The sequence below is a fragment of the Channa argus genome, chromosome 20 (genome assembly GCF_033026475.1).
Source record: "Channa argus isolate prfri chromosome 20, Channa argus male v1.0, whole genome shotgun sequence".
Lineage (NCBI taxonomy): Eukaryota > Metazoa > Chordata > Actinopteri > Anabantiformes > Channidae > Channa > Channa argus.
In genome coordinates, this window is record NC_090216.1 from 6,946,406 (window position 1) to 6,963,615 (window position 17,210).

A 17,210-nucleotide genomic window follows, 5' to 3' on the forward strand; every position below is an offset into this window, starting at 1 on the left:
TTTATTGGACAAGGCAAACTCATTAACTCATCATTATGCCAACCTCAGTGCAGATGTTTATATCATTTTATTTATTTCTCTTCACATACTGGCGTTGCAGACATTTGCCACTGAACGCTGAAGCTCATCAAGTGCTCAACAAGAATGGGGTGAGCAGTTGTTAAACTTTGACCGCTGAGTATAGATTTACGGCTTTAGTAGCTCATGCTGCTTTGTGGCTTTGAATGCGAGGCCTCCAGGCATTTTCAAGATGAGTCCCTAGCTGAGCAGGCAGCATGCTATCTGTCCATGTTTCCCTTTCTAATGCGCTGCAGGATCACTAAAAAGAGGCCTGGGCCTCATCATCTGGGTGGAGGATGTTCTTGGTTGGCTGCATTTGGGGTTTCTCCCAGCTCATAGTGTTGTTTAGCCTTGAGCATAAGGGGCCTGCGGCGTTTTGGAGTCTTTTGTGCTGCTAGACAAACAGACATGATGTGTATAAAACACTTGGATCTGGCATTTTCCCTGAACACAGGTCAGGCAGAGGATGTGCTTCCTGAGCTCGGTTTCAAACTATCTTCTTCTATCTTCTATATCTCTGGTGTTTTAAGTAACAATAAAACTCGGGGCTGGAAAGAATCCAGACACAATTTGTTCCAGTTTGTGTATTGGGTTTTGGGGATGTTATTTGACTCCGTATCTGAGTCTGGACTACTGCTGGCCTGTGACCTTTTGCTTCTCTCAAAGAAGACATCCTCGTGTCTCACTAAAAACATGCACAGGAAACAGCCTTTCCTGGGGAACTGAACAAGACGCAGCACAAATAATCAACCCTTTTAGGAAAAAAAGACCCCTTTGCAGAGTTACTGAGCCACACACAGTGTGTTTATCGAACATCAAACCCAAAGGTACCCATGAGTATCAAATCCTTCATATTGTTGTTGAACCAGGAATAAGATGAGGTGTGAATCAAATCCTCCCCAAAGTTATTAAGGCAGAAAGTATTTTTCTCGTGCTTACCCAAGGTCTACAATTTAAATGTGTTTATTACAAATTTCAATGTCTGTCATAACTACAGTACTTTATAACTTTTGTAGGATTTCTGAGCCCACAGAGGTTCAATACACATGTTCAATTGATCTCTTGTCTTGATGGTAATTTCTTGTATTGATTGACGCAGTTTCATTGTGGTACTTGTGATTGTTCGATCGAAGATGGCTCTTGCCAGCTAGAGACTACATAATAAGAATATCAAATATATAATTGGAGCTTTTGAAATCTTAGTTTCAAGTTTTATCTTTCGACACTCTTTAACTTATAATCAGACTCCAATAACTGCGATTTCTCTCGAGGACTATACTCTTATGGCGAACAGGATAAAAATAAAAGCTCCCGTCTGTTACATTCCCATTAAATACTGTGTTTCCATAGTTACCCGTTGCCCCAGCTTCTTTACATCCCCTTAATGTAAAAACACCTGGATAAAGAAGAGCACAACATGTGAAAGGAAGGAGGATTGTGGGATAAAACCTGTAACTCGAGGTGTGTGTATATATAGAATAATTCCTGTATGTGCTCTTCCAGCTTCACTACTGTTATCACTGTGGAGATGACATTTAGTTACAGCCTTGCTGCTGATTGTTTCATCTGTCGCCAACTGGTCACACCTGAATCCCCTGTCAGAACATAATAAGCTTGTCCTCTGACCTATTAGCCGAGCATTTCCACAGAAATACAGGTGAACGGGCAGATAGAAAGTGGGCAAATGAGTCACTGACACGCACAAAAAAAACTGCTTTCGGCTTGTCCCTCCAGCGGTAGCCACAGATGCACTGTACATTATTGTGAAAGTAATTGTGCTAATGGCAGAAAGGGCCCCGTGCACTCACTGACCAACAGCATGACCAGATACTGTGTGCTCCCACGTAGGAAGTCACTCAAAGCATGCATTTAAGGTCATCTATTCTGTTTTCTGCAAACGTACACGTAAACTTGCTTTCATCTGCAAAATTCAAACACGCACATCACAGAACAGTTATTTCCCAGTGAAGGATGCACTGAGGTTAACTCTATCCTTTGTACCTTGCTTGTTACCATTGCAGCTGCAAGGCCACGATATACTGTGATTCATTAGTTTCAAAGACGAGCCTTGGAAATGGGCTTGTCTCTGTTCTGAGCCTGCGCTTTTTAAGTACGTCTTTTAAAAAGGGAATTTTTTTGGAAGGAGCTTTGCTCTTTTGAATTACCTTCTCAGAAGGTCCAATTATTTTCCAGCTTAGAGCAGTAATTAATAAGGTGGACTGCGCACTCCATGCTCCTAATTAATCGGGAGGCACCCGGTAACAATGGGCGGCTCTTAGAACAGTTCACCTCCTTCTTTTAGTTTGTAGACTACTAAGATGCATGGTGTCCTTTTTAACGTTCTGTTTAGTGTGTGTCTGTATATGTTTTATTAGACTACAGGCCTTTCATCCCAAACCAACAGTAAAGCTCAGTTCAAAGCAGTCCAGCAATAAAAACAACCGTTCACTTTCTCTCTTTCTCAAGCTTTGCAGGCCATTCATTTTGTCGTTTTGCTCAGACCAAGCTGCACTGTAGATGTCGTCTAACAAAAAGTAATTTAGCATTATCCATCCCCAATATTTCACTCTTATCCAGAATCGAGTCGCAGTGGCAGCTGGTTCAGCAAGTTTTTCCAGTTGTCCTTTTACTCAGCAATTTTCCAGCTCCTTCAGCAGGATTCCCAGATGTTCGTAGGCCAGATGCAAGAGATAATCTCTCCGCTGTGTTCTGGGTCTATCCCGCTGTCTTGTACCTGCTGGACGTATCTGGGAGACCTCTTAGAAATTTTAGACAAGATGGCGGAAAACATCTCAACTCGCTCCTCTTGACAGGACACGAGCAGCTTTAGTCCGAGCTCCCTCCGGATGTCCGAGCTCCTTACCCTGTCTGTAAGGATGAGCCCAGCCTAAGGAGGAAACAAAATTTTGTTCACTTGAATTTATAATCTTCATTAGGCCTCTACCAAAAACTCATAACCATAGAGGAGAGTTACAATATAGACTAACTGTTAAATTGAGAGCTTTGCGTTGTAGCTCTGCACCAACCTCCGTCATTGATGCTGATGCTGCATTAGGAATTAAATTATAGATAGATTATAAAGTGGCATTTAGGATGTGGCACCTGTTTTTTAATATGCTGTCCTTTTACCTATACAGTGTTTTACGGCATGACTATACTAATATTCCTCTTTTAAAAATAATTTTTCTTGTGGTTTATTGTATGAATAATTTGTTCCGGCTCCATCTACTCCTCTCTCATTGTCAGTCTAGATTCTATGGAGATGACAAGGAACGTGTGTGAACACAGAAACGTTCCTCCTTCGGCAGATAAATGTAAAAACGACCTCCTTATGTTTACCTCTGCACATGTTGCGCATCTTTCCGCACAGTGAAATAATAATAATAATAAGAGAAGCACATTTTTTGACTAGAGGCAGACTTTAGGAAGGAAACTGTAGAAAATGAACATTGGGTATTGCACTCAATGTAAAAACGTACTGCAGTGAAAGGGGTCTGAGCCTTTTTCCAGACAGTCCACAAGGGTCTTAGGACTCCAGCTGGTAGATCTATTCCTCAGCCTCCATCCTTTCACCAAAAAGTGCACAGCCGACTAAAACCTGCTGTAAACAGTCATTTCTCTGTAGGACAAGCAGTCACTCACTCCTTCCCTCGACTAAGAGCTTACTCTTTATAAAGATGCCCTCGCATCTTTTTCAGGACTCCTTTTTGCAAAAGTCAAATCTTTCTGATCATGGCTTCTAATTGACCCCCGCTCACAGCCACTCTGATATAGCTAATGAGGAAGGGGTATTGGGTTTTGTTTCCACACCATGGATACAATTTTGCCTCTTGCGACCAACCTATCAAAGGCCACTGAGGCTGGGATATAGTGCTCATGATTTTAGAACTAAATCAAAAGTTTTGATCTTTTAAGACATGACAGGCCTCATCTTTTTCATTTTCCATTTTGTGAGTCCTCTTTTGTTTTGTCATTATGAACCCGGTGTGCTAGATTATGGTGTTAAAGTAACAATTTCCAAGGCTAAACAATAACCCATTTTATTTAACCTTTCAAATGCTGCTTTTTAATTTTAAAGAAGAGCCTCTTCGTCTTTTAACATAATATTGCATTCAAAGTTATGTATGGCATTTTGAAGGTGGACTAGGCAGGCAGCACAATGTAAAGCTTCATTCAAATGAACATTTATTGGAAACACGTCTTACTTCCAATTTGTTATCCATCTATCGAATGCACGGTATCTTAGAAAAATAATGTATACATATAATAATACATATGTATTTTCACAAATTGATTCATGTTAAAGCCATAAAGAGAACCACGTAGTTGAGATGCAGCATCAACTTGTGTAAGTGCCGGTCTCTCCACTGCAAAAGTGTCATAAACGTTTGATCTCACAAACATTTAGGTTTTGAAATTAAAAAGACAAATGAGTGAAAGTTCCTCCCAAAATGCTGGCAATAATGTTTTATTGTGAGCAAAACAAGTGAGCCAAATAAAATCACATTTTCTAGGGATTCATGTGTTACCTAAATGCTACGAAACATACACACACACTTTCTACTGTACACTTGACACATTGGCCTATGAAGAATCATGTTATACTCAGTAAACAGTCGCGACACAATCACTTGAATATAAACTGCCATAAATGAGAAATGTCCACATGCAGATGTTTTAGACAGAGGTTTTGTAGTACTAAGGTTAGTTTCAGCCAAGGCCTTCTGTCTTCATCTTTAATTTGTGTTTTTTTTTTTTTTCCCTCAGATTCTCTTTCTCTGTTTTTCTCTGGCTCACAATCTCTCCCTTTCACCTATTTAAGCAAACGCTCTCCATAAATTCAAGTGAAATCTCATTTTCTCAAGGCTCCAGAGTGCCAAATGGAATAAACAAAAGCAGCCAAAGTTTTTAACCTCTGTGGCTGCTGACCATAAAGATAATCAGTCCAGGTTCACACTCCTGGCTTCCATCCTCCCACTGACAGACAGACAAATAGATTTGCCGGCGTTACAGTGTGAGTTAATGTCAGCCGTGAAGGAATGCACGCCCTACTTGTCTTCTGTCCTGTTCTCTCTGTTCTCACAGTCCACTGACCTTCCTGTGAGCAGCACTTTGTGCATGTGGGGTTACTGACTTAGCGAAGAGGCCACGCATGGTCATCAGTCAGACGGTCAGATTGAAGGAAGCCTGTCTCTTGCAGCTGATCTAGTAGCTATGTTTCCTCTTCTGTTGCCCTACACAGATCAGTGTCCTTGTGACGAATGAGTGCTGTATGGAAAGCAAAGGCAGCATCCGCTCCAGTTGACTAGCACAGCAAAAACAGACTTGTGCAGCAGTTTCCCCGTTTTGAGGTAAAAGGTGTAGCACCTCTGCTGATGAAGTTAAAATCATTGTTTTTCTTTTCTGTTCCTGCTTTTGACTTATTTAAATTGTTGTGCCAGTGTGCCCAGGACTCAATGGGAAATCTGTGTAGGAGTGGAGTTCAGATGCCTCTTTCATCACTAAATTTAGCTTGGTGATGAAAGGAAATGGTGCCGAAAGTAAGGGATCTGGAGCACGTAGTCTTCACCCCGCTCCGTGTCATGCAGAAAAATGCAGATGCTTTTGGTTTCCCGTCTCACTCGTCATTAAGGTTGTGACTCTGAGGCCCCACAGTGTTGAAAGATGGACACACGGGGAGTAGAAGGAGGCAGAGGAAGGATGGATGATGACTGAAAGGAGGTTTCAGGTGTTTCTGCTTTGTCAGATGAAGTGTGAAGGCAGTTCCTCTTCTCTTCTGTCCACCTGCCTCCATGGCGTTTCCCTCACCGCTCGTTTTCTGGCTGTCAGCAACATCTAATAACTCTTCTCAATAACTCGGGTCTACTTTGGTTGGTAACTCACACTCTCCTAATGCCTCCAGTGGTTGGGGCAGGAGTGAGCTGCCAACAACAACAGCTGCCAGGCTCTGATAAAGATGATGTAGAGTGCACGGACCCCATGGAATGACACCGTTTCTTTAAAATTATCAGAGTTTCAAGGTTCAGGGGTCGTGGGCAGACTGTAAATTCAGAGAAACTTAAGCAGGAAACTGTGTATTTGGACATATGAGCTGAAAAAAAACAAGGCATATTCCTTATACAGTATGTTGAAAAATACCTACCACTGACCAAAATATGGAGGTCATGCAAATTTGGTTATTTCTTTTGAACGACATGTACTAGTCTTCTTGATAAGAGTCTGTCAGTTCAGTTTGAAACTCGAAGCAGCAATCTGGGGTCTTTTGATCGCGGTGAGGTTTGCAATCAATCAACGGGACTCTAGGAAGTCACCAGCCAGGGAATATTCCATATATAAACCCCCGTATTTGTGCTTTTTTTTTTTTACGTTCTTGATTAAACAGTCATGAGCTCATGTGTTAATTTGTGGTTTTTAAGCTTGTTGGCAGGAAGATTTTAATATAATTAATTAATTTATCCAGGCAAGCTCCGCAAGAGTCAAAGTCTGCAGTGAGTGTGAATCGCCTTTATGTCTCCATTTGTGGTCTGTGATAGACCAGCACCCCTGTGACCCTTAACAGAATAAACTGAGCAGACAAAGATAGAATGAATGATCCCAGTATTTTTTACCACAAAAAATTCCAATTCCAATAAAGCCAATAAATTAATAGGTCAAAAAAGTTGATCCATATTGAGAAATATTGAATAGATGGTGAAACTGAGGCATGAGCTACAACTCTGGACCTCCTAATTTGTGGGGTCCTGGCAGTTAATTTACTTATCAATAATGGATGTTGTGCATGTAAATGCAAATCAACCGAGCTCATTTTTTTGTTATGCTCAATGGGTTATTGATGTCATAAAAATGAGCAAGTCCCAGCTATGTGCTCCCTATGCACACTCTGATGTATGATGGAGAGAAAAACAATAATATTCCACTTCCTGGGTGGAACAACTGAACAACAGGAGCTGTGCATATTCCTGCCAGGCATCAACGGACCACAGATGATTGACGAGTTGGTAGTGCATTATTGGGAAATCAGTCGCCGGCTTTAGAAATGGGGTGAAATGATGTGGAGAGCTGATTTAAAGAAGCGTGACGTAAGAGAATTTCTTTGTCAGCATTCACGGCAGAAACCAGATTTAATGGAAACAGTGAAGTTTTAGAAAACCTTAGGGAAAACACGCACTGCTTAATACTGTACATTGGACATTTAATACCTTGTCTTAGTGCAGACCACACCTGTTGCAAATGCATGAGGACTCTGACCTTGCACATAACACCAATGATTAATTTCTCATTAAATAATTGAGTTGTTTTTGTTCCGTCTCCTCCAACCACCTCCGTCTCCTGTCAGTCATCTCCTAAAAGAACACAGGGTCATGGTGTACAACCAAGCCCACCTAATGCATCACAATCAAACTTTTACCAGAAAGCGGGAGGACAACTCCCTCGCTGACACAATCACAGAGGTGAAAGACACGAAGGGAGGGAGAGTAAATTTGTATTCAGTCTTTAATTGTTTGATTTCCCTGAGGGTGTGCAGGGTGAGGGAGAAATGGGGAGGGAGGGAATACAAGAGCAGACGGGTTTAATTAATTGAAATGCTGCTTTTTTTTGGATGTGCATTTACCTTGTGAAAAGAATGATAGGCTCCGTTGTTTGAAGTTCCCCAGTCACTCATTAGTTCAAGCATGAGGTTGCAATGAATATATATGCATGAGCTTTGGGCCTTGGGCCAGTTCTTTGCAAAGCATTTGAATTAATGGGGAAAGCTCAAAGCTGTTGTACTAGCATGACCCGTCCTGAAAATGACTTTGCATTCACCCCTTTTCTGTACCTCCTCCCATTCTCAGCCTTAACCCACATAATTATTGTAAAAACGGCAAGGAAAGCAAAAGGGGAGGAACAAAACATAGAAAACAAACAGAAGTGTGTGAGATGCAATTAATTGTTTTGAAGCTGCACATAAAGCTTATTGTTTCCACTTGGAATGTAGCCACAGGGGGGAATATAAATTAAATCTAGTCAATATCAATCTGTGAGCTTTCAGTCTTTCTTGATTTAGCTCGAGGCTAGAAGACATGAATATCAAAATGTGTCTTAAGGGTTAATTCAGCCCCATTCTGAAGGGATTTTCTCACTTCTGTTTATTGGTGTCTAGACCAGACACTTCAATGCAATAGAGTTAAATGGATGTTTGTGGTGGCCGCAGTATTGTGAAAAATACATTTAAATCCCCTTTAGTCAAAGTTTCCAAAATACTTAAGGAAATGATTCCTCTTTGTGCCTTTCTGGTTCTTCCAGCACAGGATGCACTGAGGGTGAATAGGAAGTTTAGGATATCAGTCTTGTGGTTTGCTGATAGCGCTGAGAGAAAAGAATGTGTTGCATGATCTATAAGCCATGAGCCTGCCTGTGTGTGGAACACAAACACAATCTGTCGTGGAAGCATGGCTGCATGTGTACAAGCACACGCACATGCTCCCACACAGATGCCCATAAATCATGCCGAGCTACCAGCACATGCAGTCATTCCTGCACACAAGCAGGGACACTCACACACACTCGCACATGCACACAGAAACATACCCGGAGCTCGTCTTGAGGGAAATGAAGAGGCACGATCTCTGCCACATAGGAACACAAGCCCCGGGGGCAGATAGGAGTAGAAAGGAGGATGAAGGATCTCCCCTCCAGTGATCCACAGCAACAAAGGCGATTTGAGAGACTGCTGCTTTGGCACCCAGAATAATTAGTTTCAGATAACAATGTCACTAGCTCATTCCATGAAAAGAAATCAAACAAATGTCCCCTGCAATGAGCCGTCAATATATTTCTATTTTTATTTGTTTTCAATGTTACTCAAATTATCACTTAATTAGAAGTACGATATTCAGTCTTCATATTCTACCTGACTTGAAGTGGAGCATATAGAGTTCATGCTGTGCTCATCCACTGGCTTTGATTAGTCACATGCAATTAATTTTCTCTACACCTTGGGGACCAGTGATATCATGAGCAATAAAATGACTATTAATGTCTTTTCAGAAGAAATGAGGCTCGTCCTGTTGGACAACCCTGAACGAGCAGGTGATTATGATTTGCAGCGTGATCAGTCACAAACAACATTTGCCCAGCTTGGCATCTGCATGCCTGCATTAGGGTGACAGACACGCCGGTGTCAGCATAACACACCAGAGCCAGATGTGATTTGAAGCCACATGTCGACAAGTGACAACAGGCAAAGAAACAAAAGTGGGAACGGACATTTGTGTTTATAAACAGGAGACTGCATCTGTCATAGTTGCTCATTTTTTCTAGATATTCGGTTTCAGACTGTTTGTAGTTGTGCTTTGGTGACTCTTACAGCAGAAAATACAAGACATGACACCTAATGGCAACTTAAACAAACATCTTTTTTTTTTTGTTTGTTTTGTTTCCAGCCTGAGAAGCATAATGAAAAGATTGGGTCATGTCTCACTCCACACAGGGTTTGGTGGTGCACTGAGAATCACAGTGTTCCCGTAACAGTGTGACTCAGCAGCGTGTGTGCTGGAAGTGACACAAGATGCAGCTTTGTTCGAGAACAGCTAGTAGAAAACAAGCCCTCGTACCTAAACGACTGGTGTCCTCGAAAAATGACCCACGTGTCCATTCCTAAAAGGTCTCATGGGCTTCTTGTTCTGCCCCAGCAGCATCACACCACTTTGCCATTTTCACCTCGTTATTATTGCAGTTTCTGCAAGACCCAAAAAATAGCAACCGGTGGATTTGTATATCCATGTATACATTTATGATGATTCCTGGAGATCTGTTAACAGCACATATGTTATGGGCTTTGTTTATTTTCTGTTCCACTGATGTGCATACTCATGACTTAAATAAACAAAATCTATAATTTATTTTTGATTGTAACCTACAGTAAAACAAGATCTTATCATAGTATAGTCTGCATCATTAGCTCCAAAGTGTCTCCAATTTTAATGATCTTATCAATTAGTAATCAACATCATTCCTCTGTAATTTGGATCCTGTGGAGCCATCCGTCATGCAGACATTGTACAAAGATGACACTTTATTGATTTCATGCCCATGTCGGGGCTTAGAAACGTCCATCCTGGGTGACAATCACTGCAATAATTGCCTGTCACTGCTGCTAATGGCTTTTCTTGTTCGACCGTCTTGCTGACCATTTAACCACGGAACAGGTGTGAAGAATCACAATGAGGCCTTTTATGACAAGCTGAAACCGTTAAAGCATCCAACCTGACGTGCTTGTGTGGTGTAATAAAAATATGAGGAGCTTTCTGTTCAATTAAACTGGATTTCTTGACACAAGCCAGGCCCCTTGTTATCTTTGCTACTGGATGGAGTGCTGGTCCTAGAGCCAGGGGCTCCACTGAGCTGCATGTTAGATCACTGTTCAACATGGCAGCTTTAAATAAAGTCAAAACCATCTGCCTTGACTTTTTTTTGCTCCCCATTCCTCCTCCTCCTTGAGCAGAAATCATTGGCTGGCATGCTCTAACGGCTCTGTTCATGACATGCTTTGTGAAGACTGGGAGTTGCATTGAGCTCAGGGTAAGCAGGGGGATTTCTGGTTCTCTGCTCTACTTGGCACTGGCCTGCAACACTGCCTGATGTCAGACAGATCACAGCCAGGAAGACTGGCCCTCTTCCCTTGCTCCTGGAAAAAAAAAATTTGCCTTTTTTTTGTGCTTGGGGAGGTTGCACTAGGTTTTCATGCACATGATCCCAATTTTCCCCACTTTTTCCAAGCAAAGCTGGGCTCTTGCCACATAAAAGCAGACAGACATTATCACAACCACATTGACTCACAATTCTCTCCACTGAAAAGTAACGTACTAATTGGAGCTCCTAGATTAGGTTTTTACAAGAAACATACTTCTTTGATGATGATTTCATTTGCTCTGAATGTTTATATTTACATCTGTTCTAAATATCTTTCCGTTACAGAACTGAGCTTACAAGTGCACAAGAACTCCTGAGACCTAATACAAAGCTTCCCGCTTATCTCGTTTGTCTGACTTTAATGAGACTTATTGGAACCTGTAACCAGGAAATCACGGCAAATTGATCTAGCTTGTGTTCCTACAGGGGTAAGGATTTTTGTGGCAATGTAGTTTTCATTGCAAGTGAAAAGAGGATATTCAGTTCTTGTGCTTTTTAAAATGCTGTTTTTGTCACAGAATGTGTAGGTGCTAACCTTTTTCTTTGCCGACGATACTTCCCTTATGAAGAGAAGAGGGAGAGTGCATGCTTTGAAGTTAAAAGCCCATTACTCACTAATGACAGATAAATCTGCGGACAGTATGGGGAAGCTTCACTCTACTATTTTGTCATCTTCTACAAACCTCTGACTCTGTTTTTAAGCCACACTTTGCAGGCAACACACGGCCTGTATAGTCACATCATCACTTCGGCATTTTGTTGTTCTTCCCGCATTTGCATCCCAAGCAGCTAGAATTTATTTATTTTTTTGACCTGTACTGTACATGACTTTATTCGGTTATTTCCATAATCACAACTTAAGCCATAATTATTAGAAAACCAATGTTACATTAGCATATGAAAAATGGTTTCTGCAGCATGATTGCCAGGTTGAATGTTTGACAATCAGCCAGGACCTTTCTTTCATGTGCAGCACTCACCTACAAATGAGACCCCTTTCTTTGCTGTTGATTAATCGGGTTCTTGCTCCCAGTTCATCAAGCCCGTTGCAATTAACGGTTCTCACACCTCTCAATTTATTCTGTCAGCACACAGGCAAGCCGGGCTAATAATGAAGGCCACAAGTGATTAGAATTTGTTGATAAATCATCAAAAAGATGCATATTCCAAGGTTTGCATGCTCATATTTTCTCAGCCAGTACATTCACGACGGGGAATTGGTGTTGTTAGTGATGACATTTATTTCTCGGAGTGAATCTATTCCATTTAGATAAAACATCCTGGTGTTATTTCCCTATATAAAGACAAACAGATGTTGAACTGAGATACAGCAGAAAAAATACGATAATTTAATGCAGGAAGAACAGAAGTGACATTTAGATGCTGGCATTCAGGATTAGCTGGAAGTGGCTTCATTGTCTTTTGTCTGCAGCGTCAAATCTTCTGACAGGAAGGCCTTTTCCCCTCATCTCATATCTTCTTAAAAAGTGATTTTTGTCTTTTCGCCCTAGAGACAGGATGAGAAGACTTAAACATAACAACTGTAATTATGGGTATTGTACCTGTCTCACAGATGCTGAGACGTTAACAAATACTTCTCTCGGTTTAAGTTTGTCCAGGAGTGGCTGTTGCGTCACACTTGCACAGTCGCATGACCGACTGTCCCCTCCCTCGTCTCAAAGCCTCATTAATTTCCCATTGACTGATAAACAGGGACCTGCTGCTGCCATGCAAACAGTAAGGTGTGGAATTAGACACGTGATTTATCTGCTAGTCCACTGCACATGGTACTCATGGTCTTCTTCTGTGTGAATTCGGATTCTGATTGTGTTGTACACATTAGAACCCTGTGCACATTGCTACCCTCATTTGGGTCACATTTTTGCCAGGAAACCCCTACACATGGCACTCATTATGATTTATGTTGTCAAACTTAGCATCCTTGTTTTTGTACAACAGGAACCTACTAGCCTATCACCGAAGTTTTCTTGGGATCAGCTTTGGTTTTGGAGTTTCTGAACACTTAGAAGGTAGCTTCCTGGAGCTAAGATTTAGGGGTATATCAATTCCCTGAATCCATGGTTTAGTGGACTGGGAGAGCCAGCGAAGAGTGAGTAAGACAGCAGGAATGGGGACGGCTGATCTTATAAGCCTTCTGGATGAACTGGCCAGGTGCACAGTGTTGCACTAATGGACTCCACCTACTGTATCATGACCTGAAGGGAGACACAAAACACAGCCAAGAGAAATGTACAGGCCTGGCAGAGCCAGACGGCTGTCACACAACACAATATCATGGTTGTAATGTGTGGCACAAAAAAACCATCAGCACAATAAAGGGTTGGCTTTTGGGGGGCTCAATGGGCTTCTTTGCCTGCCCCCCCCCCCAAATGTCTAGGATTGCCACTTTCAGAACATTTTTGGGCTACCTCAAAAGCACACAGTGCCTTTCTTGTTAAATAGACCGATGAAATTAGCTGATCTCATTTCTGCTGTGGCATCAGTTTAAATCCTGCCACAACTGTGTGTCCTTGACTAAGATGTGAAACCCAGCATGTAAAACTGCACAGAAATGTCACATATGGGTGACACATGCTGTCTGCTACATGTTTTTTGTACCCATACTCTCCCAGAGTGTTACACACACTCACCACACTGGATTGTCTGTTGTGGGCAGATGTTGAGGTTGTGTGTCCGACTGAGAGCACAGACCTAATTAAGACTGAAGAAACACATCATTTTATTTGGCTCTCTCTACTCTTTGGCCTCGCTTTGATCCAATGATTATTACCAGCTTCTTGGCTCTGCAGAGGAGTAGAGGGCGGAGAAGCATTGTGTCTCACGCTGACAGCTCCCAAACAAAATAACGCCCCTCCCTGGGTTGTTACAGCTGACACTCCCAGCTGGGTTGTCATCGGTGAGGTCAGTAAGAGGATCCAGCTGTCTGCCGAGGTTCGCTCCACTGCTGTGGATCAGCACCAGCCAACCATCTGCTGTAGCGTCCTGCAGTGTAATATTGTGCACATGCTCACTGTATGTACAGTACATAGACAGACACTAACACTCTCACTTGTACAAAACACAAACACAAATACACATGCTCAGGCTGTAATAATCAGCCCAGAAGGGGTCCAGCCGTGTTCACTAACCTCAATATGTGGCAAGAAGGGCAGCCAACATCACAGTGAGAGTATAGAATCTTCTGTTCTGCGATGACAGGACAAGACAGGACAGCCAAGCAGGTGTATGGAGAACGTGGAAAAGCCTCAAAGTGTGAAGGTTGCACCTTATTGACACTTATAAGACACTTAAGATGCTTTTCAAAAAAGAATAAGCAAGAGAATGGCCTCAAACATCTCAAACAAAAAACATTCTACCATAACTAATTTCTCTGCCATTAGCTTTGCAGTATGTTTAATCTATTCCAAACACTCGTAATTTCTTTGACACGTGGCCACATCTGGCACGTTCGGGGCCAACAGTGCCTTCCTCGTAACTGCAGCTTTGTGTTTGCTACCAGTATCTCTGCCTAATTATTGTGCTTTTGTCAAGATTAGACAAAACATGATGGTGGTTATAAAAAAAAACAAAAAAACAATCTCGTACATGGTCAGTGCCATGTAGGAAACTGGAAAGGATTTAAAGAAAGAAAAGCAGCGCTAAATCCCTCTGTTTGTTTGCAGCAGAGATTAGCTGTGTTGATTTATTGTGCTTTCTAGATATAAACAGTAAATGGATCACTTGGTAACCTCAGAGAGTTACTTAATAGTGTTATTGATTCCCGTCTGTAACTGAAACCGATTTCTTCACTGTTTTCCTGTCAACATAATCTCCCCATTCCCGTTTTCATCACAACACACCATTATCTCTATCTGCTCAATACTTGCAGTTGTCAGCGGTGTGTAAGCAAATCGCCGTTCTGCAGCATCACATGGAATAAGTTATGGATTGATATTGAAGGCTACTCCATGGTACATGCGTGTGGCGTGAAAGTGATTTAATAGAAAACGTCACAGCAGCCTTTTTTATTTATTTATTTTTAATCCATTTTCTTTTTCAGTGCCCACAGCTGCTCCTTTCAATTTATGCTCTCCTAAAGCACGGTTAAGTTTTAAATCACATCAGACTTTTTTTTTATCTCTCGCGCAGCTTTAGCAGTGGTGGAATGGGCTTAAGACAGTGATTGATTTTTCTTTTTTCTTTTCTTTTTTTCTTTTTTATGAAGCCCCTTAGGGTCATATCTGAGTGTTTGTTGTTTTTGTTTATGCTTTCTAGGGGGCTCTTTGCAAGTAACTACACAGAAACCCATTACCTGGAAGATGGCAGTGTGGTCACAGCCTCTCACAACGTCACGGTATGTTTTAAACTGCATTTTATTTTCAGTTTTTTTTATTAAATCTGACACAGTAAAACCTAAAGTCCTGAATCTCTGATGTTTTCTCATCACCCATCCTGCAGCTCCTTTAAATGTTGGCCTTTTGTGGAGCTCTTCTTCATCTCAGGTTGTGTTACTTTGTGACTCCGTTAGGGTCAGTGAGGAAGTAAAGAAAAATTGATGTTGCAGTTAGACGCACTCTTAAAGCTCCTGGAATTGGGCAGTCTTGCTTTAAAAGAGGCCCGTGTAGGTGAGTGGGCCCATTTTTGTTCTTTGCCAGCAGATTCATATTTGATGAATCCAAAGATGGATGGAGGTGAGAGAAGAGGCTCAGTCTTGGGGAACAGCTCACATCTTTTATAATGGATAAGCTTAAAACCTTCCCAAGAAACAGTTTGTAACACAGGTAATAAAAAAAATATTGAATTAGTGAACATCCAAGTGCACTTCAGGAGTGACTGTGAAATATTCAGTCTCTATCACTCAATTTATGAGGCTTGTAGTTGTTAATATACACTTCTCTAAAATGCATCTTCCAATTTCTTGTGATTGTTTTTGTGTTGTTAGGCTGAAAATCTTTTTCTTCCTCATGAAGCTCAGCAAAAGTCATCTACTTTCAAATACACTGCTTGTTAAAACATCTTCCATGGATCCATAAATATCCCTCTCTTACAGGACATTCACAAACAGCAAGACTATTATGAACCTGCATGCGCGGTACACTTTAATGAATGAGTAGGACTGGGACATTTTCTATGCCTCAAAGCTTCCACCTGCTTGCCTCATTTCAGGGAATTGATCATCTGCAGTTTGGAAAGCAATTAAACATGTAATTTCTTTTCAGAAAACTCGAAAGAATAATAACTGCCAGCCAGTGCTATGTACGCTTGGGCTACTTACAGCTGAAATCCACAAAAGAAGAGATTAATGTAATTCAATAACAGTCAACCCAGACAGTTAAATGAACAATATTTTCCACTTGAGGCAGCTAAGACCAGAGCCTGGCCATCGCTGGCTGGGCTGGGCCGCATCATCAGAATAGCTGCCATTCCAGAGGACAAGGAGCACAATGAAGGAGTTGTAGCAGTTCAGCTTGAGACACTGGGAGCCCACAACCATACAGTAGCACGTGGTATAAAGGATGGTTAGATGGATGAATAAATAGGTGACAATCAGCATTTGTTTTCATAATGGTGATTGAAAGATTAAATCCACAGAATGTTTAAAAATAGAAGAAAGTGTCACAGTTTCTGAGAGTCAGATATGGTGTCTTCATATTGCTTGATTTTGATCAGTAGCCAAAAATGTTTAATTCTTTTTCAAGAAGACTGGTCCAGCAAATGCTTGCCTGGTTCCATCAAATGAAACTTTAGTGGATATTGTTTAGGCCTCGTTGATTAATCCCCTAATCACCTCTGCAGTATGGATGGATGGGTTGTAATGTGGATGGATGGGCCACACAACCACTGCCAAGTAACCTGGATCTACCTGCTCAGTGTCTTTCAGGCTTGGGAACTAATTGATCTCAACCCCCATCCCTCCTCTCATTCCTCTCTCATGACCACAGCCAGCCCTTCGAGGGAGGGTCTTTTTACTGGAAATGGCCAGATCTTGAGAGACTGATCTGTAGTTAATTTATTTGTCCTGCCGGCAGGGAGGAGACTGATATAGCGATCTGGGCAGGGGATCTAGGGGGTTCAGTTGTGTGTCAAAGACAAGGTAATCCTAGGAGTGACTTCAGAATGAGTCGGCCCTCCCTCAGTTCCCTTTGTCTGCGTCTCCCTTTCTCGCTTAATCCAAATCCACATATATAATACAATAAATGAGTGTCCCGCACCATAACAAAAGCCATCTCATGGGAGCATGAATCACTAGCATGGATATTAGAGCGTTAACTTGGAATAATAAATGTATAGTTATGATAAACAATGCAATGTTTGCACCCGGGGATGGCTCCCACTATCATCTGTCTATTAGTTATTAATCTTTCTTATTTCAGATGTGAAGGCGTAAGCACTTTCTCATTTGTTTCTGCAGAAACCTTAGAAAAAGTCTATTCATATCCTTTACATCGATGCATCACAGTCATGATCTCATCAAA

General features: G+C 41.6%; 1 protein-coding gene across 4 annotated transcripts in view; it reads left to right on the forward strand.

Annotated features, from left to right (window-relative positions):
* Positions 1 to 17,210, forward strand: part of LOC137105348 (disintegrin and metalloproteinase domain-containing protein 12-like) — a 62,816-nt gene that overhangs the window by 15,688 nt on the left and 29,918 nt on the right. For all 4 annotated transcript variants that reach the window (XM_067487437.1, XM_067487438.1, XM_067487439.1 and 1 more), the window contains exon 4: positions 15,010 to 15,088. In XM_067487437.1, the coding sequence (XP_067343538.1) occupies positions 15,010 to 15,088 (79 nt within the window). The remainder of the gene's footprint in view (positions 1 to 15,009; positions 15,089 to 17,210) is intronic.